The 23,826-nt window shown below is 39.2% G+C and overlaps 1 protein-coding gene across 2 annotated transcripts in view; it reads left to right on the top strand.

Moving 5' to 3' along the window:
• Positions 1–23,826, top strand: part of LOC118642420 (cytochrome P450 3A12-like) — a 67,598-nt gene that overhangs the window by 30,875 nt on the left and 12,897 nt on the right. For both annotated transcript variants that reach the window (XM_036280175.1, XM_036280176.1), the window contains exons 8-11: positions 8,498–8,625; positions 16,184–16,250; positions 20,451–20,611; positions 22,983–23,209. In XM_036280175.1, the coding sequence (XP_036136068.1) occupies positions 8,498–8,625; positions 16,184–16,250; positions 20,451–20,611; positions 22,983–23,209 (583 nt within the window). The remainder of the gene's footprint in view (positions 1–8,497; positions 8,626–16,183; positions 16,251–20,450; positions 20,612–22,982; positions 23,210–23,826) is intronic.

Raw genomic sequence — 23,826 nt, 5'->3', positions numbered from 1 at the left:
TCTTTAATTTTTAGCATTTTAATTACTATGTATCTTGGTGTGGGCCTGTTTGGGTTCTTCTTACTTGGGGCTCTCTGTGCTTCTTGAACTTGAATGCCTTCCTCCTTCACCAAGTTAGGAAAGTTTTCTGTCACTATTTCTTCAAATATATTCTCTAACCCTTGCCTGTTTTCTTCCTCTTCAGGGACTCCTATGATGCGAATGTTATTATGTTTCCTGTTGTCCTACAATTTTCTGAAGCTATTTTTTTTGTTTTTCAATTCTTTTTTTTTCCTTTTGGTTTTCTGCTTGCTTGATTTTTTTCTACCCTGTCTTCTAATTCACTGATCCTGTCCTCAGCTTCCTCTATTCTGCTGGTTAGTCCTTCCAATATGTTCTTAATTTCTGCTATGTCATTCTTCATTTCCACTTGGTTGGTTTTTCAATGTTTCTATATCTTTAATCATGGTGCTGATGTTCTTACTCATGCTGTTGAGCTTCCTCAAAATCATGGCTCTGAACTCTACCTCTGATCATTTGCTTAGCTGCATTTCATTTATCTCATCTTCCATAGAGTTCTTTTGTTCTTTCATTTGGGATTTGTTTCTTTGTTTCACCATTTTGTATATCTCAGTTGGTTTTGGAGCCTGCCAAATTTTCCCTGTGGGTGTTGATGTCCTGCTGTTTGTGGCTCCCTCTACTGGGTTTGGATGGGCCTGGGCGGGCCCATGTTAAACACTAATGTCAAGTCTTACTTTCCTGGGTAGATTTGCAAGCCCAGGAAAGGTTCAGTTATCCTCTAACTTTTTCCTGGAGGCTAGTAATCTCAGTTACTCAGTGCCTTGTGATGTAGCCCTGGTGTTCTGCATAGGAGGATTTCCAGAGTGTGGGGTAAATGCTGTTTGTTAATGAGCCTCAATTTGCATTTCTTTGTCTCACATGGGAAAGGCTGAATCTCCAAGGTTTGGGGGGTGGGCCTGTTGTTTTTTTCACACAGCTGTTAGAAGGAGCACACTGGCCACCGTCCTTTGTGGCTGCAACTCAGCAAAAACTCTTAGTGCTCTCCAAATCTTGGTTGTCCCCACAGAGTTCCAGCCCAGTCTGCCCTTTTTCTGCCATAGCTCCCAGGTGAGTGGCTGTGGCTATTTTAGTGCTCAGTTCTGGCTCTTTGAGCTGTGGAGTGGACATGGTCTTTATTCCCCAAGGGCGCTGCTCACAGCTAAGACTGCTGCTGTCCATGAGATCCCAGACCACCACCCTCTTACACCTCTGCAAATCCTACCATTGTTCCTGGTTATATGGTCCTGTCCTGCTGCTTCTCTGTTGCTTTTTTCCGAGGATTTGTCTTTATTTTAGTTGTAATTCCTGTTTGGTGCTGGAAGATCTTCTGTGTAGCTTCCATTCACTCTGCCTCCATTTTCACATCCTCTATGCCTATCTTGTGCACAACTGGGTCGTACAGGTCTTCCCAGTGCCTGCAGGTCTCTGCAGGTCCCGCAGGTAGCTGGATCACACAGTACCTTTGGGGACCCATCTCTATGCCTATGTTATGGACTGATGGTTTGCACAGGCCTCTCTGGTGCTTCAGCACCCTGCAGGTCCCATGGGTAACTGGACGGCACAGTCCCTGCTGGGTCACACAGGCCTTTTTGGTGCTTCAGCACCCTGCAGGTACCATGGGTAACTAGACTGCACAGTCCCTGCTGGGTCACACAGGCCTGTCTGATGCTTCAGCATCCCACAGGTCCCTCGGGTCACTGGCACATTTAGGTCTTTTATCCATTTTGAGTTTATTTTTGTGTATGGTGTAAATTGATGGTCTACTTTAATTTTTTTGCATGTAGCTGTCCAATTTTTTCCACATCATTTATTAAAGAGGCTGTCCTTACTCCGTTGTATGCTCTTGCCTCCTTTGTCAAATAGTAATTGAGCATATCTTGGGTCCATTTCTGGGTTCTGGGTTCTGTTTCACTGGTCTATATGCCTGTTCTTGTGCCAGTACCAGGCTGTTTTGATTACAGTAGCTTTGCAGTGTAACCTGATGTCCAGTATTGTGATCCCACCTTCTCTATCCATTTTTTTTTTTTTCAAGATTGCTGTGGCTATTTGGGGTCTTTTTGGTTCCATGTGAACTTTTGAAGTATTCGTTCTTGTTCTGTGAAATATGTTGTTGATATTTTGATGGGGATTGCATTGAATCTATAGATTGTTTTGGGTAATATGAACATTTTATTGATGTTAATTCTTCCAATCCATGAAAGAGGTATGTGTGTCCACTTATTTATATCTTCCTTTAATTCTTTTTTTAATATCCTGTTGTTTTCCACAAATAGGTTCTTTATTTCTTTGGTTAAGTTTATTCCTAGTTATCTTAATTTTTTTGCCACAATGGTAAATGGGATTGTTTTTTTAGTTTCTCTTTCTATGACTTCATTATTGGTGTGTAAGAATGCCATCGATTTCTTGACATTAATTTTGTATCCTGCTACTTTGTCAGATTTATTTATTAAGTCTAGAAGATTTTTGATGGAGTCTTTAGGGTTTTCTATGTATAATATCATGTCATCTGCAAATAATGACAGTTTCACTTTTTCCTTTCCAATTTGGATTGCTTTTATTTTTTCTTCCTGTTTGATTGCTGTGGCTAAGACTTCCAGTACTATGTTAAATAAGAGTGTTGAAAATGGGCATCCTTGCCTTGTTCCTGTTCTTAAGAAAAATGCTTTTAGTTTTTCCCGTTGAGTATGATGTTGGCTATAGGTCTTTCATATATGGCCTTTATCATGGTGAGATATGGTCCCTCTATTCTCAGATTGCTAAGTGTTTTGATCAGAAATGGGTGCTGGATTTTGTCGAATGCTTTTTTAGCATCTATTGATATGATCATATGGTTTTTATCTTTCAGTTTGTTTATGTGGTGTATCACATTTATTGATTTGCAAATATTGTACCAGCCTTGCATCCCTGGGATGAATCCCCCTTGGTCATGATGAATTTGTTTGATGTATTGCTGTATCCAATTTGCTGGTATTTTGTTAAGGATTTTCGCATCAGTGTTCATCAGGAATATTGGCCTATAGTTTTCTTTCTTTGTTGTGTCTTTATCTGATTTTGGAATTAGGATTACACTGGCCTCATAAAATGAGTGGAAGTCTTCAGTCTTCTCGAATTATTTGGAATAGTTTCAGGAGAATGGGTATTAAATTTTTACAGAATGTTTGGTAAAACTCCCCCTTGAAACCTTCTGGGCCTGGGCTTTTATTTGCAGGGAGTTTATTAGATCTTTAGTTTCCTTAGTTGTTATTTGTCTGTTCAAGTTTTCTGTCTGTTCCCAGTGTAGTTTTGGGGGACTGTATGTTTCTAGAAATTTGTCCATTTCACATAGATTGTCCAATTTGTTGGTGTATAATTGTCCATAGTATGTTTTAATGATTCTTTGTATTTCTGTGGTGTCAATTGTTACCTCTCCTCCTTCATTTCTGATTTTGTGTGTTTGGGTTCTCTCTCTTTGTTTCTTGGTGAGTCTAGCTAACGGTCCATCAATCTTGTTTATCTTTTCGAAAAACCAGCTCTTTGTTTCATTAATCCTTTGAATTGTTGTTGTTGTTGTTGTTGTTGTTGTTGTTGTTGGTCTCTTTGTCATTTATTTCTGCTTTTATCTTTACTATTTTTTTCCTTCTACTTGATCTGGGTGTTTCTTTTTGTTTACTTTCTAATTCTTTAAGTTGTAAGGTTAGAAAATCAATTATTCTTGCTTTTTTGAGGTAGGCCTGTAGTGCTATGAACTTCCCTCTCAAGACTGCTTTGCCTGCATCCTATAGATTTTGTGTTGTTGTGTGTTTGTTTTCATTGTTTTCCAGGGTGTTTTTAAGTTCTTCCTTGTTCCCCTTAGTAACTCATTCATTGTTTTATAACATGCTATCTAGCCTCCATGTGTTTGAATGTTTTTGCTGTACTTGGTTTCTATTTTCTTGCCATTGTGATCTGAGAAGATGCTTGATATGATTTCAATCTTCTTGAACTTGTATGCATTTAGTTTGTGTCCTACCATGTGGTCTATCTTTGAGAATGTCCCTTATGCACTTGATAAGAATGTATATTCTGCAGCTTTGGGGTGAAATGTTTAGTAAATATCAAGTAAGTGCAACTGATCTAGTTTGTCATTTAAAGACTCTGTTTCCTTTCTAACTTTTTGTGTAGAAGATTTATCCAGTGGTTTTAATGGAGTGTTAAAGTTACCAATATGATTGTATTGCTATTGATCTCTCCCGTGAAGTCCTCCAGAGGTTTTTAAAATATATTTTGGTGCCCCTATATTTGGTGCATATATGTTTACCAGGGTTCTATCCTCTTGTTGGATTAATTCATTTAGTATTATGTTGTGACATTGTTTGTCTCTTATTATGGCCCTCAGTAATGAGTATTGCTACACAAGATTTTTTTCCATTTCCATTTGCCTGGAAAAAATTTTTCCATTCCTTCACTTTCATCCTGTGTGAGTCTTTTGTTTAGAGGTGGGTCTCTTTTAGACATCATATATATGGGTCGTGTTCTTTTTATCCAATCAGCTACCCTATGTCTTTTGATTGTAGCATTTAAGCCATTTTCATTTAAAGTTATTATTAATGCATACTTATTCATTGCCATTTTTATTTTATGCCTGTGTTCTTCTCTATATATATATTTCTTCTTCATCTTACAATGGTTTATTTAACATATCTTGCAGTGCTGGTTTGGTGGTAGTAAACTGCCTTAGCTTTTTTTGTCTGTGAAGCTCTGTATTTCACCTTCAATTTTGAATGATCACCTTGCTGGATAGAGTAGTCTTGGATTCAGACCCTTGACTTTTATTATTTTGTATACTTCATGCCACTCCCTTCTGGCCTGCAGAGGTTCTATTGAGAAATCAGTTGACACTTCTGATGCAAGTTTCCTTGTAGGTGACTTTTTGTCTGTCTCTTGCTTCTGTTAAGATTCTTTCTTTGTGCTCGGCCAGTGTGGATCAGTAGTTGAGTGTTGGCCCATGCACCAAGAGGTCACTGGTTCAATTCCCAGTCAGGGCACATGCCCAGGTTGTGGGCCAAATCCCCACTGGGAGGCATGCAGGAAGTAGCCAGTCGATGTTCTCTCTCATTGATGGTTCTATCTCTTTCTCTCTCTCCCTTCCTCTTAGTCTACAATCAGTAAAGAAAAGAAAAAAAGATTCTTTCTTTGCCTTTAATGTTTGCCATTTTAATTATGATGGGTCTAGCTGTGGGTCTTTTGGGGTTCATCTTGCTTGGGACTCTGTGTTTCCTAAATTTGTGTGACTTTTTTCTTCACCAAATTAGGGAAGTTTTCTGTCATGATTTCTTCTAACAGGTTCTCTATTCCTTTTTCCAGTTCTTCTCCTTCAGGCACCCTTATGAATGTACACTCTGTGTACATTAAGCTCCCTTAAACTCTCCTCCTGCTTTTTAATTTTTTCCCCATTTGCTGCTCTATTTGGGTGTTTATTTCTATGTTCTCTTCTAACTCACTGATTCACTCTTCAGCTTCTTCTAATCTACTATTGAATCTTTCTAAGGTATTTTTTTATATCAGCTATGTTATTCTTTATTTCCACTTGATTTTTATTCATAGCTTCTACCTCTTTTTTATGCTAATGTAGTTCCCTCTGAGTTCTTTATTATTCTCATTAAGTTTCTTGTAGTTATCACTAACTTGTTTGAGCACCCTCAAAATCATTGCTTTGAATTATTTATCAGACAAATTGCTTGCTTCTATTTCATGTAATTGCTTTTTGGGTGATTCCTCCTTTTCTTTCATTTGGGTTTGTTTCTTTGTATCACCATTTTAGCAGTCTGATAGTTCCAGGCTCAGTAAGGGATGTTGAGCAAGTTGATGTGTATAAAATAAAGCTGCTTTGCCTCCCAGACTGTTTTGGTGCATGGCACCTCTTGCCTGCTGTGGGTCCTGGAGAATTTATAACTGGCAGCTTGTATTGGTCTGTCATGGTAGGTGCTGCTGGGGTGCATGGGTCCAGCTGGTGTACTGCTGGGTATGCTGCTGCTTGGTCGGGCTAAGCTCCTGATCAGTGACTACTGATGTTGCTGGGGGCCAGTGTCAGCTCCCAGTTTGTGCTGCTAGTGCTGCTGCTGTTGCCAGGAGATACTCTCAGCTCCCAATTCTCTGCTGCTGTTGGGGCTGAGCATGCTCAGCTCCTGGCCTTTGTTGCTGCTGGGGGAGGGGCTCCACTCCAAATCCACTGCTGCAGTTGTCAAGGGTGACTCTAAGCTGCCCAAGTTTTTCTGCTGCTTGGCCTTGGGCACCACTCCTAATCAACCTCTGCTGATGCTTCTGGGGATGAGTCTCAGCTGCCGATCAGCACTGCTGCTGCCTGAGGATGGATGTCTGATCCTGAGCAAGGGAAGGTGCTGGGCTCCTGAGCTGGTGCTACTGCTGCTGCTGTGGGGTGGTGCTCGGCTCCTGGCTGGTTGCTGCTTTCTCAAGCATGTACCTTGACAGAGCTGCTACTATGTGCTGGTCTGCATTGACACAGCGAGGTCTACTGGCCCCATAGAGCAAGGTGCTCAGTTTACTGGGCCCTAATCACTCCCTGCTGCCTCCTCAGAGAAGACCAGTGGATTTTTTGTTTTTTGTACATGCCCCTAGCGGGAACTGAACCCAGGACTCTCTGGTCCACAGGCTGATGCTCCAACCACTGAGCCAAACTGGCCAGGGTACCAGTGGATCTTTTCAAAATGGCAGGGCCTTCTGTGCAGGAAGAAATGCCCTGACAAGCCACTTACCGTGGTAGCCGGGTACTCTGTAGTCCACAGCACAGGAAACCTTTGCACCAAGTTTCTGCACTGCTCGAGGTTGCTTATCTACACTTGCATCCACTCACACTCTCTCTCACACTTGCTCACAGTCTCACATACTCACCCACACTTTGGCCCTGCCCTCTGCAATATTTTTTTTCTGAGATTGTCTATTTTTTTTTAGTCAGTTTCTATAGTTGTATCTTTCTAGAAATTTGTCCATTTCATCTAAATTATCCAATTTATTGGCATACTGTTGTTCATAATATTCCTTTATAGTATTTTTAAATTTTACTTATTTTTTAAATCCTCACTCAGGGATATTTTTCTATTTATCATCAGATAGAGTGAGAGGAAGGGAGGGAGAGAGAGAGAGAGAGAGAGAGAGAGAGAGAGAGAGAGAGAGGAGAGAGAGAGAGAGAGAAACATCAATGTGAGAGAAACATCAATTGGCTGCCTCCTGCATGCCTTGTACCCAGGATCAAGCCAACAACTTGGGTATATGCCCTGACTGCGAATTGAACCTGAACCTCTCAGGCTATGGGACGATGCTCAGTCCACTGGCTGGGCAGTATTTTTTATTTTTTAATGTCAGTAATAATCTTCCATTTTTTATTTTGGATGCTAGTAGTTTGATGATGATTCTTCTTCTTCTTCTTCTTCTTCTTCTTCTTCTTCTTCTTCTTCTATTCTTATTCTTGGTCAGTTTATCTAAATATGTTCAAAGAATCATCTTTTGATTTCATTGATCTTCTCTATTGTTTTTTATTCTTGATTTAATTCTCATCTGTATCATTTGCTTCCTCCTGCTTGAATTTGGTTTTGTTTGCTCTTTTTTTTTTTTTTTTTTTTTTTTTCAGTGTGTTAAGGGGGAAATTTTGGTTATTGATTGAAATCTTTTATCCTTTTATATGTAGACATTTATAGCCATAAATTTTTCTCTGAGCACTGCTTTTGCCACATCCATAAATTTTGGTATGCTGTCTCTTGATTTTTATTTATCTCAAAGTAATTTCTACTTGCCCTTTTGATTTCTTATAGGACCCATTTCTTATTTAGGGGAGTATTTTTTAATTTCTACATATTAGTGAGTTTCCCATTTTTCTTTGTTATTAATTTTTCATTTCATTCCAATATAGTTCAAAGATATACACTGTATTATTTCTATCTTGACTATAAAATTCTTTTAAAAAAAACACATTTTGGTTAATATTTACATTATACAAAACACATTTCTTATAAAATTTTAAGAATTGTTTTAAAAGGTAAAGAGGAAATAAGACTCCCTATAATTAAACTCTCAGATACAATAATTGTTCACATTTTGGTGTCTAGTGTTCTACTGTGTCAATGCATGTGCATTGGACTACTATTTCTTGAACAGTGCAATTAATAAAATATCAGACTCTGGCCTAGTTTATTCAGAGACAGTCCAGTTTAATAGATAAAAGGCAAAGCTGTTCAGGAATGCATTCCTGTTCCCTAGTCACCTAAAAAATGAGGAAGTGGTCACTGATCTCACTGCTATAGTGATGGCCCATATGTGTGGACTTGCCCCTGCTCAGCCATGGGCTGGGAAGTCTGGGCCAAGGTCAGAGAGGGACTGGCTCCTGGTTGAGAAGGCTGGTGTCTTTTACTCTTCTGATTGGTTGAGAAAATTATAATCGCTCCAGGTACATTTTGTATTTTCATTGTGCTTTCTTTTCTTCTCGCAGCACTCTTTCCATTCCTTGGCCCTGTTTTTGAAGTATTTAATATTACGTTATTTCCAAAAAGTGCTACTGATTTTTTAAAAAAATCTGTAGAAAGGATGAAAAAAAGTCGCCTCCAAGATCAACAAAAGGTAAGATCTGGTTGATGGTGGTTTCATGAGTTCACTTTTTAATCATTTATTGAGCTGTGTATGTATGATTTTCTTCACTTTTTTCTTTTTTTTTTAAGTTCGTTTTTTATTGTTTTCATTATTACAGATGTTCCCTATTTTCCTCTCACTTCCCTCCTCCTCCCAGCCTCCAACCGCATCCCACCTCAGGCCTTTACCACACTATTGACTGTATCCTTGAGCTATGCATATATTCATACAAATTCTTTGGTTAATCTCTTCCAGACCTGCCCCCCTTTTCTTCCCTCAGTCTGTTCTGTAGAGAACTCTGGGTTTACAGGAGGAAAGTTAGAACATTTTGTGGAGAATAAAGAAGGTAGAAATTAGAAAAAGAAATTAAAAAATGAGTTAGAGAGACATTGTTTAAAGTGTAATGATAGGCACAAAGATCAGTATATCACTGCATGAATATCATTGAGATAAAAAGTTTACCACTTCCCTTCAATAAACTGTCAAGGTATAAAAATTACTGTTTAAATATTATTTTTCTGTTATCATAATTCCCCAGATTTTATTTTATTTTAATTTTTTATACAGAAAATACACAAGATAAGTTAAGATTTAACGAATTAATTATAAAGTAAACACTCATTCAACTATCAACCAGGTCAAAAAATTGGAAGGCATCAGCCCCCTCAAATTTCCCTGCACTCCCCTCACTGATCATGCACCACACATCTCTGTCCCCTAGAATTAACTGTTACACATGGATTTTGCTTTGAGAGAAATAGCAATTTTATAAAAAGTCAGAGCAGATATTTTTATCTTTTTTACAAAGAAAGTGAGGCAAAGAATGCTTAATTAATTATTTTGCCAAGTTCATATTTCAGATTAGTAGCAGATAGAGGAATCCTTAGTTTAATACTTTTCCAGTGTTCTTATTGTGACTTTGTTCTTGAGTTTTCTGAAATAATACTTGTTTTATGTGCCAGGCATTAAGCTACTCACTTTCCTACATTATATTTATTTTCATTTATTATATTCATTTGCTATTCTTTTTAATAAAGTTGATTAAATGTTTAATTAAATGTGATTTAAACTTCTACATCTTTGTAAGACTTCTTCACAAAAAACAATTCATAGGTTTTAAAAAAGCCTTTGTCAGACTTTGGTGTCCATAATTATAAAGACATTTCCATGTCATAAATCAAATATCTGTATATGTAATATCCCATGGCCATATAGCCTCCGCAGTTTTTATTAATCTGTTGGGTTTGTTATGATGAACCAGCAAGACAATCAGAGATGCACAACAGAATTGTAAATGAGAGGAGCACTTTATTCACCGGCGGGCTGCCGGGGTATAAGTCTCCCAAATCAACAGCCCTGAGCATTCTTGCAGGCAGCTTATAAAGACTAAAATCACATCCTCTTGATGCTGCCTTGGTGCCATTATGGGGAACTGATACAATAGGGGACGAGATGAGCTGTTACACAGACCAGGGCAGTCATTAATCTCTTTATCTTTATGGTTCCTTGGGATTTCGGTCCCTGGTGTTTAGAAACCGCCAGGGTGTGTACGTGCAGCAACTGCTGGTCAGAATGGAGTTACTTAAGTTAAGTAGTCTAGTTCAGGTTCTCTTCTCCCTCATTTAAAAAATCAATTTATGTTAATAGCTGTGAAAATGCAACATGAATTTAAGTCTCTTGTGGCACGGTCTCAAAACAAAGAACCTCTATGAAATGAGAGACCTGAGGTAAACCATTCTATAAATGACCCAGCACAAACAAAATTATTATCCTAGTAGGAAAGGGGGGAAAATGTTGTTTATTTTTATAATAGGCCCTCATAATAAAAATGTGGGCATTTATTTTAAAAATAGAAGGTGCCGCCCTGGCCGGTTTGGCTCAGTGGTTAGAGCGTCGGCCTGCAGTCCAGAGAGACCCGGGTTTGGTCCCCGCTAAGGGCACGTACCTCGGTTGCAGTTTGTCCCCGGCCCTGGTTGGTCGTGCAGGTGGCAGCCACTTGATGTGTCCCTTTCACATCGATGTTTCTCTCTTTCTCTCTCTTCCTCTCTCCCTCCCACTCTACCTGAACAAAAAATGGAAAAAATGTCCTTGGGTGAGGATAAAAAAAAAAAAATAGAAGGTGCAGTTTGGCATAATGATTTTTCATTTTTTTGAGGTTATAGTTTTCTATTATCTTTATTGTTCAAAGTATTACAGTTGTTCCCCTCTTTTTTCCCCATTGACTCCCTCCTCCCTGCTCCCACCTGACTCCTACATTCCCCACACTTTTAAATTAGCAAAAAATCACATCAATTCCAAGCCTGTTATTTTACACATTCTGCAATGGAAGTTCCCATCAGGAACCTGCTGGAGTGTGCTCTGTGTTATATTGACACCTGCTGTGACACTGGAGAAGGTAGTAGTCTTCTCTGGGCATTGAGGTGACAAGCTGGCTAACCCAGATTTGCCTTCATATACTTGGAGGCCAGCACAAGAACGTCTGCATGTCATGGTGATAGGACTAGATATCCCAGGATTTCACTGAACATTGTGGAGAGTTCAGGGATGGTGGGGCATTTGAAGCTGCTCACAGAAAAACTGCCAACAAACTCTGCAGGTGTCAGGGGATTCAGTTATGTAGCCTTTTATAAAGAATTAAGACTGGGACTTCCGGTCAAGATGGTGGCGTAGGTAAACGCGGTATCGCGTCCTCCCACAACCACATCAAAGTTACAACTAAACTACAGAACAACCATCATTCAAAACCGCCTGAAATCAAGCTGAATGGAAGTCGTACAACTACGGAACTAAGGAAAAAAAAAAAAGCAGCTACATCCAGACCGGTAGGAGGGGCGGCGGCGCGAGGGGGGGGCGGCGGCGCGGAGGCGGTGGAGCGCGCAGCGGCGAGACAGGCTGGTCCCACACCCAAGCGTGGTGGATAAAAATCAGGAGGATCCCGCGGCTGGGAAGGTCCTTCCTGAGGACTGAGGGGTCCCCGTCCCACACCAGGTGCCCCGCTCAGGGTTCCAGTGCCAGGAAGAGAAGTCCCCATAACTTCTGGCTGGAAAAACCAGCGGGAACTGAGGCTCAGGGAAGCTGAAGCGGCTGGAGCCCCAGGCAGCTCCCTAAAGGGCCGGCGCACGGACTTATCGGACTCTCTCCCTCTAAGCTCGGAGGGGAGGCAGCTCGAGGGGCACCAGAGACACACAGGGAAGAACTGAGCTGTTTGGCACTGGAGCGAGAGCTGGAGAGGGGGCTTCCTCGGGGACAAACGTGCTGTCAGAGGCCTTTGTTCCTTTGGTGAGCCCTTCCCGGGGGCGGCAGACAGAAGCCATATCTGGGACTCCAGCAACCTGGCTCACACTCGTAGCCCCGCCCTGGTGACTCCCTGAGGCCCCGCCCCGCCCCACACAACTTCAACAAGCTGTTGCCACTTGCTTAACCATAGGATTGGCCGGTCTTGGATCCTGCTTCAGGTTTTTCCTAAATTCTTTCAAACGAGCAGCACCGGGTCTCAGCGAGCCCCATACCTCTCATTAAGTAATACACAGAAACAAACACAGGGAGGCAGCCAAAATGAGGATACAAAGAAACAGGTCCCAAATGAAAGAACAGAACAAAACCCCAATAAAAGAACTAAGCGAAAGGGAGATAAGCAACCTAACAGATACTGAGTTCAAAATACTGCTTATAAGGATGCTCAATGAACTTAGTGAGAACCTCAGTGAACTTAGGGAGGGCATCAAGAGCATAAAAAAGGACCAGTTAGAAATCATGGATACACAGTTAGAATTAAAGGAGGCATTAACTGAAATAAAGAATAATTTACACAGCTTCAATAATAGAGTATGTAGATCCAAGGAGCAAACCATCGATTTGGAATATAAGGAAGCAAAAAATCCCCAATCAGAAGAGCAAAAAGAAAAAAGAATCCAAAAAAATGAGGATAGAGTAAGGAGCCTCTGGGATAACTTCAAGCGTGCCAACATTCGCATCTTGGGGGTGCCCGAAGGAGAAGAGAGAGAACAAGAAATTGAAAACCTGTTTGAAACAATAATGGCAGAAAACTTTCCTAACTTGGTGAAGGAAACAGACATACAAGTCCAGGAAGCACAGAGAGTCCCAAACAAGATGAACCCCAAGAGGCCCACACCAAGACACATCATCATCAAAATGCAAAAGGTTCAAGACAAAGAGAGAATATTAAAAGCAGCAAGAGAAAGGCAGCTAGTTACCTACAAGGGAGTACCCATTAGGCTGTCAGCTGATTTCTCAAAAGAAACTTTGCAGGCCAGAAGGGAGTGGCAAGAAATATTCAGAGTGATGAAAACCAAGAACCTACAACCAAAATTACTCTATCCTGCAAAGCTGTCATTTAGAATCGATGGACATACAAAAACTTTCCCAGACAAGAAAAAGTTAAAGGAGTTCATCACCACCAAACCGTTATTATATGAAATGATGAAGGGTCTTTTTGAAGAAAAAGATAAAATGTATGAACAAACAAAATGGCAATGAATACATATCTATCAACAATGGAATCTACAAACAAAATGAACAGGAAGAACAGAAACATTCTCATAGATACAGAGAACATTTTATTGGTTGCCAGTTGGGAAGGGGGTTGGGGGAATGGGTGAAAAAGGTGAAGGGATTAAGAAGCACAAACTCATTGCTAGACTGACAAACCTCAAAGGGAAAGGGGTTGGGGGGGTGGGAAGAAATAAACCAAAGAACTTATATGCATAACCAATGGACACAGACAATAGTGTGGGAAAAGGTGGGAGGGGGGCGGGAGTGGGGAGGAGGGGGTCAATGGGGGAAAAATGTGGAACATCTGTAATACATTTTACATCCAACAATAAAGATTTGGAAAAAAAAAAAAAAAAAAGAAGACTGGACAAAAAAAATCAGGGACTTTTTTAAGAGCCAGCAGATATGACGAGAGAGGCAGCAGACACGTTTTTGGCCAGGAAGCTGTGTTCAAAGGTGAGAAAAGCCATTTGGCAAAGAAGCAGGATACAAAATTAACGTCAAGATATCGACGGCATTCGTGTACACGAATGATTAACTCACAGAAAGAGAAACTAAAAAAAAAATCCCATTTACCATTGTGGCAAAAAATTAAGATACCTAGGAATAAACTTAACTAAAGAAATAAAGGACCTATTTGCAGAAAACAACAGGACATTGAAAAAATATATAGGAAGATATAAAAAAGTGGAAGCACATACTATGTTTATGGATTAGAAGAATTAACATCATTAAAATGTCCATACTACCCAAAGCAATCTATAGATTCAATGCAATCCCCATCAAAATACCAATGACATATTTCTCACTACTAGAACAAATACTTCAAAAGTTCATATGGAACCAAAAAAGTCCCCAAATAGCCACAGCAATTTTGAAAAAGAAGGACAAAGTAGGTGGGATCAAAATACTACAAAGTGACTGTAATCAAAACAGCCTGGTACTGGCACAAGAACAGGCATATAGACCAGTGGAACAGAACTGAGAACCCAGAAATGGACCCAAGGCAATATGCTCAATTAATATTTGACAAAGGTGGCAAGAGCATACAGTGGAGTAAGGACAGCCTCTTTAATAAATGGTGTTGGGAAAATTGGACAGCTACATGCAAAAAAATGAAACTAGACCATCAACTTACACCAACACAAAAATAAACTCAAAATGGATAAAAGACTTAAATGTGACCCGTGAATCCATAAAAATTCTAGAAAAAAATGTAGGCATCAAAATTTCGGACATCATATGCAGCAGAGTTTTCACTGATATATCACCTAAGGCAACAGAAACAACAAAAAAAATGAACACATGGAACTACATCAAACTAAAAAGCTTCTGCACCGCAAAAGAAACAATTATCAAAATGGAAAGGCAACCCACTGAATGGGAGAACATCATTGCCAATGATACATCAGGTAAGAGGTTAGTTTCCAATATATAGAGAGTGCTCATACAGCTCAACAAAAGGAAAACAAAAAACCCAATTAAAAAATGGGCAGAGGAGCTGAATAACACCTCTCCAAACAGGACATACAAATGGCTAAGAGACATATGAAGAAATGCTCAATATCACTAATCATCAGAGAGATGCAAATTAAAACAACAATGAGGTATCACCTCACACCTGTCAGAATGGCCACCATCAACAAATCATCAAACAACAAGTGTTGGCGAGGATGTGGAGAAAAGGGGACTCTAGTACACTGCTGGTGGGAATGCAGCCTGGTGCAGCCACTATGGAAAACAATATGGTGTTACCTCAAAAAATTAAAAATTAAACTTCCATTTGACCCAGTGATCCTGCTTCTAGGAATATACTCTAAGAAGCCTGAAACACCAATCAGGAAGAATATATGTACCCCCATGTTTGTAGCAGCACTAAGATCTGGAAACAGCCCAAGTGACCATCAGTAGACGAATGGATAACAAAGCAGTGGTACATATACACAATGGAGTACTATGCAGCTGTAAGAAAGAAAGATCTCTTATCCTTTGAGACAACATGGAGAGACCTGGAAAGTATTATCCTAAGTGAAATAAGCCAAGCAGAAAAAGACAAATACCACATGATCTCACTTATATATGGACTATAATGAACATAACAGTCTGAGGAATATGGTAGACCCAGAAACATGGAAGTAGGGCACAGATTGACATCCCTCAGAAGAGGGGGGGGGAATAGAAAGAGATAAACCACAGAACTTATATGCATGTATGCATAACCAATGGACATGGACAACAAAGCCGGAGACCGGGCAGAGGGTATTGGGAGGGGGGTGCCAATGGGGTAAAAAAGGAGAAACATCTGTAACAAAAAAAATTTTTTTAATTAAAAAAAAAAAGTGAGAGAAGCCAAAGATTGGAGAGAATGAGGACCAAAAAGCAGTTGGACACAATGGCTGGATTTCTCTCAGGGAAACATCTTGTCTCCAAGATTTGTAGCTGCACGTTTTTATTCACTGATGACTCGGGCAGCACTAGTGAGATTTCTGGACTTACACGGGCCATATTGCCTAAGCTGGTTTGTCTCAGTGGTTAGAGCATCAGCCCATGGTTTGATTCAGGTTAATGGCATGTACCTCAGTTGCAGTTCAGTCTCTGGCACTAGTCGGGGTCATGTGGGTGGCAACCAATTGATGTGTCTCCATCACATCCATGTTTGCCTCTCTCTCTCTCTCTCCCTCCCTCCCTTCCTCTCTATCTGAAGATAAATGGAAAAATATCCTTTGGTGAGGATTTTAAAAATAAATAAATGAAGGTGACATATTATACAGCATATTGAAGATACCCAATAATATTGTAATAACTATGTATGGTGCCAGGTGGGTACTGGAAATATTAGGGGGAACACCTTGCACAGTATATGATTGTTAACCATTATGCTGTATGCTTGAAATTAATACAAAACCATATTGAATGTAAACTATAATAGAAAAATAAAATTAAAAAAAGAAATAAAGGGGCCATATTATCAGGAAAGAAATTTAGTACTGCACTCTTAATTTAATTCTAACATTGAAATGTCTCCATTGGTTTCCAGCACCGAGTGGATTTTTTTCAACTGATGATTAACTCCCAGAATTCCAAAGAAGCGGGTTCCCATAAAGGTAAACAAGGCCTGCTTCAGAGGGCCAGTGATGGGGAGGCTCACAGGTAGAGGTGGTTCTGAAAATGTACAGGAAGGTTTCCATGCAGATAAGAATTTCTGGCAAAGTGAAGATACATGCTTAGATATAAATGGTGGCCAGAGTCACTTTCTAAAGACATGCAAGTACACCTTTGTTCAAAGCTTAAAGGGCACCATAAACACGAATTTTACACCCAGAATTCAGTCAGTGGTCTGTGGATCACCTACACCAGCACCTCTGGGGAGCTTGTTTGCAGTGTCTATTCTCTGGTCTCATCCAGCTGCCTGGAAATTTGCATTACGACCTTTCATCACATCAGGAAACACATTGCCCCAGTGTTGGTGACCTTAACTTGGAACAGCTGGTTAAAACTGTGTTCACTACCTTAATCTATAGTAAAGTTTTATTTTTCATTTGTAACTAATAAGTAACTTGTGGGGAAGCCTCTGAGACTAAGTAAACATTCAGCTCCTCTTCAAACTTTCACCTACAAGTTTTATCATCCATGGATGGTTTTTGACTGATCATTATTACTATCATCGCTGCAAAATAATGACTTTCTAATTTCATCATTTCTTCTGCATTTACAAGTTGATGTTCCACTATAGGGGAGAGATTTTCATTTTCCCTTATTTATTTGTTTATTTATATCAGTATTATCTCATATACAGGGTGTGGCAAAAGTAGATTTACTGTTGTGAGTACATGAAACACAAGAGTATATTCTTTATTATTATTTATTTATTTATTATTGTATTATTTTCTATATGAACAAATGTAAACCTACTTTTGCCCCACCTGATTTTAGAAATTTACTCTCTTTACATCATCATTTTTTTTTTTTTTTATATGTCATGTTTTGGGTTTTTTTCCTCACCTGAGTACACTTTTCTACTTATCATCAGATATAGTGGGAGGGAAGGAGAGAGAGAGAGACAAAAAGAAACATCAATGTGATAGAGCCACATCGACAGGTTGCCTCCCACATGACCAGACCAGGGCCGGGGTTGAACCACAAGCAAGTTACATACCCATGAATCAAATCGAACATGCGACTCATTGGTCTGTGGGCCAACGCTCTAATTGCTGAACCAAACCAGCCAGAGCATATTTTTTTTAAATTGATATTAGAAAGAGAAGAAAGGGGGCAGGAAGAGAGAGAGAGAAACATTGATTTGTTGTTCTACTTATTCATTGGTTGATTCTTTTTTTTTTTTTTTTTTTCCTTTATTGCTTTTAGAGAGAGAGGGGAAGAGAGAGGAGAGAGAGATAGAAACACTGATGAAAGAGACATCGATTGGCCACCTCCTGCATGCCTCCCACTAGGGATCAAGCCCACAACCTGGGTATATGCCCTGACCAGGAATCCAACTGGCAATCTCTTAGTACATGAGTTGATGCTCAACTACTGAGACACACCAGCCAGGCCATTGATTGATTCTGGTATGTGCAGCCTTGATGTATCAGGATGGCACTCTAACCAACTGAACTACCCTGTGAAGGCACATCATTCTTTTTTTATTTTTTGATGGTCAAATTCTCAGGTTTGTTCACTGAAGTCCTTTCAAGTAGGTTTGGGGGTCCTTTTCTCTTTCTTTGTAATTTTTTCAATAGAATTTATTTTTTAGAGCTATTTTAAGTTCACAGCAAAATTGTGTGAAGGGGACAGAGATTTCCCATAACCTCTTCCCCTCACCTATACTCAGCCTCCTTGACTATCAAAATCCCTCACAGGAATGTATCATTTTTTACAGTCAGTGAACCCACATTGACACATGATTATCACCCAAAGTGCATACTTTAAAATAGGGTTCACACTTGGTGTTGTACATTTTATGGGTTTTAATAAATTGATAATAACATATGTCCATCATTATAGTATACAGAGTGTTCTGTATATTTTTCACCTATCATTTTCTGATTACTTCTTTGAGTTCTGGTGCAAGGCATTCTAGGTTTCCCTATATTTCCCCTGATCAACCCTGGAATTAGCCATTTCACCAAGCAGTTCTGGTTTATTTTAGTGAGAAATGGTATTTAGAAACCAAAATCAGATCTAGGAGTGCTCATTGTTCTAAGGTTTTCTTACTTCTAGATTGTCTCAGTGGACAAAGCTTAGAATATCAACTATATTTACACTGGTTGGATAAACATATTTCTATATATAACCATATCTTCCCTCCTTCAAAAAAGATAAATCTGCCCTGGCCGGTTCAGCTCAGCAGTTAGATCATCAGCCTGTGGACCAGAGAGGCCTGGGTTCGGTTCCCACTAAGGGCGTGTACCTTGGTTGCAGTTTGTCCCTGAGTGGGTGGCAACTACTCGATGTGTCTCTCTCACATTAATGTTTCTCTTTCTCTCTTCCTCCCTGTCTCCTTCCTACTCTGCCTGAAGATAAAAAATACAAAAATGTCCATGGGTGAGGATAACAACAACAAAAAAAGAAAAATCCATTCTTTATTGTTTATTCCTATGGTATAAATACTTTCATCATGGTTAATTTCAAACAATTAATGGCTTGACAACCATTTCACAAAAATTCTGAATATTAATAGTTGGTTCTACAGAACAGGAACAAGATGATTCCAGCACAACACTATAAATATATCTATACCTATGTATCTATCTTTCTTACTCTCCTTCTCTCTCTCTCTCACACTTTCTCTCTCTCTCCCTCTCTCTCTTTCTTTCTTTCCTTATCTATCTATGTATCTATCTAGTCCAGTACAACCTTCTGTGATGAAGGAGAACATATTCTATGTCTGCATTGTTCAACAGAGTTACCACTAGGCACATGTGGCTATTGCACACTTGATATGTGTGCAGTGCAACTGAAAACTGAATCTTAAATTATATGTAATTTTAATGAATTAGAATCTAAATAGACACATGTCACCAGTGGTTACCATATTGGACAGCACAGCTCAAACTTTGAATATCACGAGGTAGATCCTAACTGGGGGAAGGAATTTGATAGTTGAATTTACCCCAAACAGCATCATAAAGATCATCTTTGGAAAATCAGAACTCTGTAGACCTTTCTTGTTTTTAGTTGTGAATTGCAAGGTTGTGGGGAGTACCATGTTTATGTCACCGCTCTAAGTGTCTAAAGGTCCTAATCTAGTCCCAAGCAAATTGATTAGAGGTTAACCACAATTATTCTCTCAGGAGAAAATAAAAAAGGAGGCCAGTTTGCTCACAAGACCTGTTTGGGGGGCATGTGCTGAGAAAGATGACATTCAGGTCATGATTAATAAATTTTGCTAATTCCACTCCCTACACCCTATTTTTCTATTTTATGCTGCCCAATACCCTTCTATTGACAAACTTATTCTTCAGCTATTTTAATGCCACTGATTAGTCTAGAATCAATCTCTACTTTTCTTTCTTTCTTTTTTTTTTTCCTATCTCAGTAGTTTCTATACACATCTGAGATCATTCATTTTGAAGATATGAATCCCAGGTTTTCTATTACCTCTGCTGCCTCTTCAAGGTATAATCTGACCTTCTCAACCTAGGTTGTGCACACAAATCATCACATAACTTGAAAGTTCATATTGTGATTCAATAGTTCTAGTGTGTGGTTTGAGATTTCGCATTTCTAATAAGCTCCCAGATACTGCTGATGCTGCTGGTCCATGGACAATACCTTCAGTAGAAGAGTTTATCTGTAGCTCATTATTGTTCTCTTAAGTTCCTAAAAACATGTTTAGAAGAAAGATCCTTTAATTTTTCTCTACATAAACCTTAGTATTGCAAATTGTCTAAAAAAAATCCAGGTATATTTCACATAGAATAATTTAAAATTTTTCTGGGAGAGAATGCTACTTCATATTACTTGTAGCTAAACTACTTTTAGGATTCTCAAATAACGTACTATGTATGTTACACAAAAATGCTATCTCTGGGATTATACAGCTGAGTTAGTGGTGAGAGTGATATAACCAGGAGCCAATGGCCAAGAATAATGTAGATATTTGGAAAATCTTTTTTTTTTGCACTTTTCTGAATCTGTAGTATACACATCAGAGTGAAAACCCCTCCTAGTTTGATCTGAATTAATTTCCTTTTTTTTTTTTTCTTCCAGAAGTTTGAGGTTTCATTTAGATTTCTCATAGTCTAAACTGTGGTGATGTACATTGACCTGCTTTACCTAAAATGTCTTTCTTCTCCTTTTAGCTCTGTCTGATCTGGAGCTCATTGCCCAGTCTATTATCTTTATTTTTGCTGGCTACGAGACCACTAGTACTTCTCTCTCCTTCCTTATGTATTTGCTGGCCACTCACCCTGATGTGCAACAGAAACTGCAAGAGGAGATTGATGCAACATTTCCCAATAAGGTGAGTGGGTGATACCTGCAGAGGGAGGGAGAACATAAAGCCTTAGCATGAATGCCTCCTCACCACTTCCTAGGAGAATCTTTGCAAAGAGCATAAGCATCAATTCTTTCATCTGTGCTATTTAGGAGAGATGTAAAGAGACAAAAGCAAACAAAGAAATATAGGCAATGTGTGCTTTTTGCAGATTATAAGATCTTTGAACAAAGTGCTTTCCTGGCATATCAGTCATCTGTTATTACAATAGTGTCAAGTGAAAAAAAACAACTCAGTGATAATTAACAATAGGAATCTATTGCTCAAGAGTCTGGATAATTATCTGTGTTGATACTGACTGGACTTGCTTTGGTCTGGCTCTTGGCTGATCTAGCCTGACTCTGGCTAAGCTGGCTGGGTGACTCAGCTCCACACTTGCTCCACCCATCTCCCACACTCCAGACAACTAGCTTTGGTGTGTTCTTCTCAGGCAATGGCAGAGGGAAAGAGCAATAAGCCCAATCATATTGGTGACTTTCAGAACTCTGCTTGCTTAACACTTAGCCAACATTCCATTGACTCAAAGTATGCTACATGGCCAACCCCAGCATCATAATGGGAGGGCACCACAAAATTAGATGACTCAAGGCATGGACACAGGCAAAAGTGGAGAACTGGCACAGATAGTGCAATCTGCCACCCTGGGTAAACATTGCAGACTAGGAGAAGCCTGATATACAGGGAAAAGCATAGGATAGAAAATACAAGACAGGTTTGAGTCTAAACTATGGTTTTGGACAGGTCATATGACATTTCTGAGTCATAGGTTTTTCAGATATAAGGTAAAAATTTTAGAACCTACCTAATTAGAGATTATCTTTCTTCTCAAGGAAAGTCCATATTGGCATTCCATTGATAGCAATAAGATGGAAAGGTCACTAAGAGAAACAGACTAGCTAAAGGATTGTGCTCTGCTTTTCTATACTAATCATTACAACACTAATAGCTAGCATTTGTTTCTTACTGTATATGTCTATTCTAAATGTCTTGCATTTGTAAATAAATTTACTCTTTAAAAAATTCTGTATTAGCCAGGATAGGCTAGGTTATGCCTTGGTAACAGATTGGTCCTCAAATCTCAGTGGCTTTACATAGCAAAATTTTACTTATGATGTTTATATGTCCAACATGGATTGTTAGAGGAGGATGAGAATGGAAGTCTCTTAGTTACTTGGAAACATAAGGTAAAAAGTCCTCACTTTCTTGTAGCTGCACTTTCTAGAACACAAAGTCTTCATGTTGGTTGGGTATAAAGAACTAGAGTGTTGCTCACTGGATTTTCATATATTTTGGCTCTGAACTTGCATATGTCACTTTAGCTCACAACTCATTCTCAAAGCAGGTTTTCCCTAATCTCAAGTAGGTTGGGAGATGTGGAGACTACATGGATATTGGGTGAGCAGTGAATTTCTCTGCCACACAACCCTGTGTAACGTATCAGAAAAGTGAGCTACTAAACAATGAAATAACTTTCATACACTAGTCATATAGCTAGTGGTGAAGAAGCCACTAGCCAAACCCTTAACCTCTACTATATTGCTTCTTCAGTATAACACCAAGGAATAACCATATATTGCCCACACTGATTTCAGGTATCTGACAAAACTGGACCTCTTTGTGGTGTGAAAGGACTGGTCTGGGGCTGGAGAGGCCATTTGAGATCTTCACATCTTACAGTCAAACCCTGAGGCAACAGCTAATGCAGTGTGGGGCTGAGTAGGGTTCCACTTCTTTCTAACTTTCACTAGAATGAAATTGTGTGCCCTGGTAGCTATCATCCAGTTATACCCTTCTTTTGCCATATTTGGTTTAGAAAGGAACTTGTTTCTCTCCAGTTATTTATGTAGTTTCTATTTATATATTGTTTCTCTCAAATTATATATACAATCTAAAGAGTTAGAAAGCAGGATTTTTCAACTGTAAATTTTATGTCAAATAAGGATTTTGATCTTTTACATATTCTCTTTCCTTGGTACAGAAGTGTGGCTTCTGTTTTGAAAGGAAATAGTGACTTTGGCATATTTTAGTTAAGACTAAGTTAAGGGTCATAGTCTATCAGTCACATTTGTTCCCATGAAATTACTACATGGTAATGTGAGGGATTTGGGGTCCTGTTTAGAGAATTGTGCCCAAGGTCTCCCATAGTCATAACTACTACACACATCTCAATGAGCCATTAAGCAGGTCAAAGGACATGATAGATATTAAAATGTCTATTAATCCCTTTACCAAAATAAGTTATTCTTTGGAGCTCCTAACATTTCTATAGAACTACATAGACTGGGTTGAAAGTTGGTCTCAAATCTCAATTTATCAAAATCTGTTTCTTTCTTCCTAGGCACCTCCCACCTATAATGCCGTGGTGCAGATGGAGTATCTTGACATGGTGTTGAGTGAATCTCTCAGATTATTCCCAGTTGCTGGTAGAATTGAGAGGGTCTGTAAGAAGGATGTGGAAATCAATGGAGTGTTCATTCCCAAAGGGACAGTGGTGATGGTGCCAAGCTTTGTTATTCACCGAGACCCAGTGCACTGGTCAGAGCCTGAGGAGTTCCGTCCTGAAAGGTACTGGGTTCTTGGGAAAGAGAACCCACTCTGATCCAGGCTGGCTGGGCATATTCTGATGTCTGTTAGTATAGATAATAAATGTGTGGTTGTGCAAATATTTATTTGTATACTTTTTTATTTTTAGAGGTTTGTTTTCTTATTACAAGACTGATTATTATTTTACAATCTCGGGACTAAAGAATAGAAAGTTGTATTTGTGTATAGTCCAAATACCTTAAGATAGGCCTCATTAATAATGTGATATATATCATACTGACATTTTGCTATGAATATATAAATTTTATAATTTAGAATGACATCCTGTATTTTTCCATCATTTATTTTTTAAAAACTTATCTTTATTGTTGAAAGTAATACAGATGTCCCTCCTTTTTGTCCCCCATTGACACTCTCCTCTTCTCTCCCACCCCCCTCCCACCTTCACCACACTGTTGTCTGTGTCCATTAGTTAGTTGTCCATTATATATGCATATAAGTTCTTTGGTTTATCTCTTCTCACCTCCTACCCTCCTTCCCTCTGAGGTTTGTCAGTCTGTTTTCTACTTCCATGTCTCTGAATCTGTTTTGTTCATCAGTTTGTTTTGTTCATTAGATTCCACAAATAAGTGAGATCG

Source organism: Molossus molossus, unplaced genomic scaffold (genome assembly GCF_014108415.1).
Source record: "Molossus molossus isolate mMolMol1 unplaced genomic scaffold, mMolMol1.p scaffold_m16_p_3, whole genome shotgun sequence".
Taxonomy (NCBI): Eukaryota; Metazoa; Chordata; class Mammalia; order Chiroptera; family Molossidae; genus Molossus; species Molossus molossus.
The sequence above is the reverse complement of the archived record's forward strand: the minus strand, read 5'-3'. Positions and strand labels throughout refer to the sequence as shown.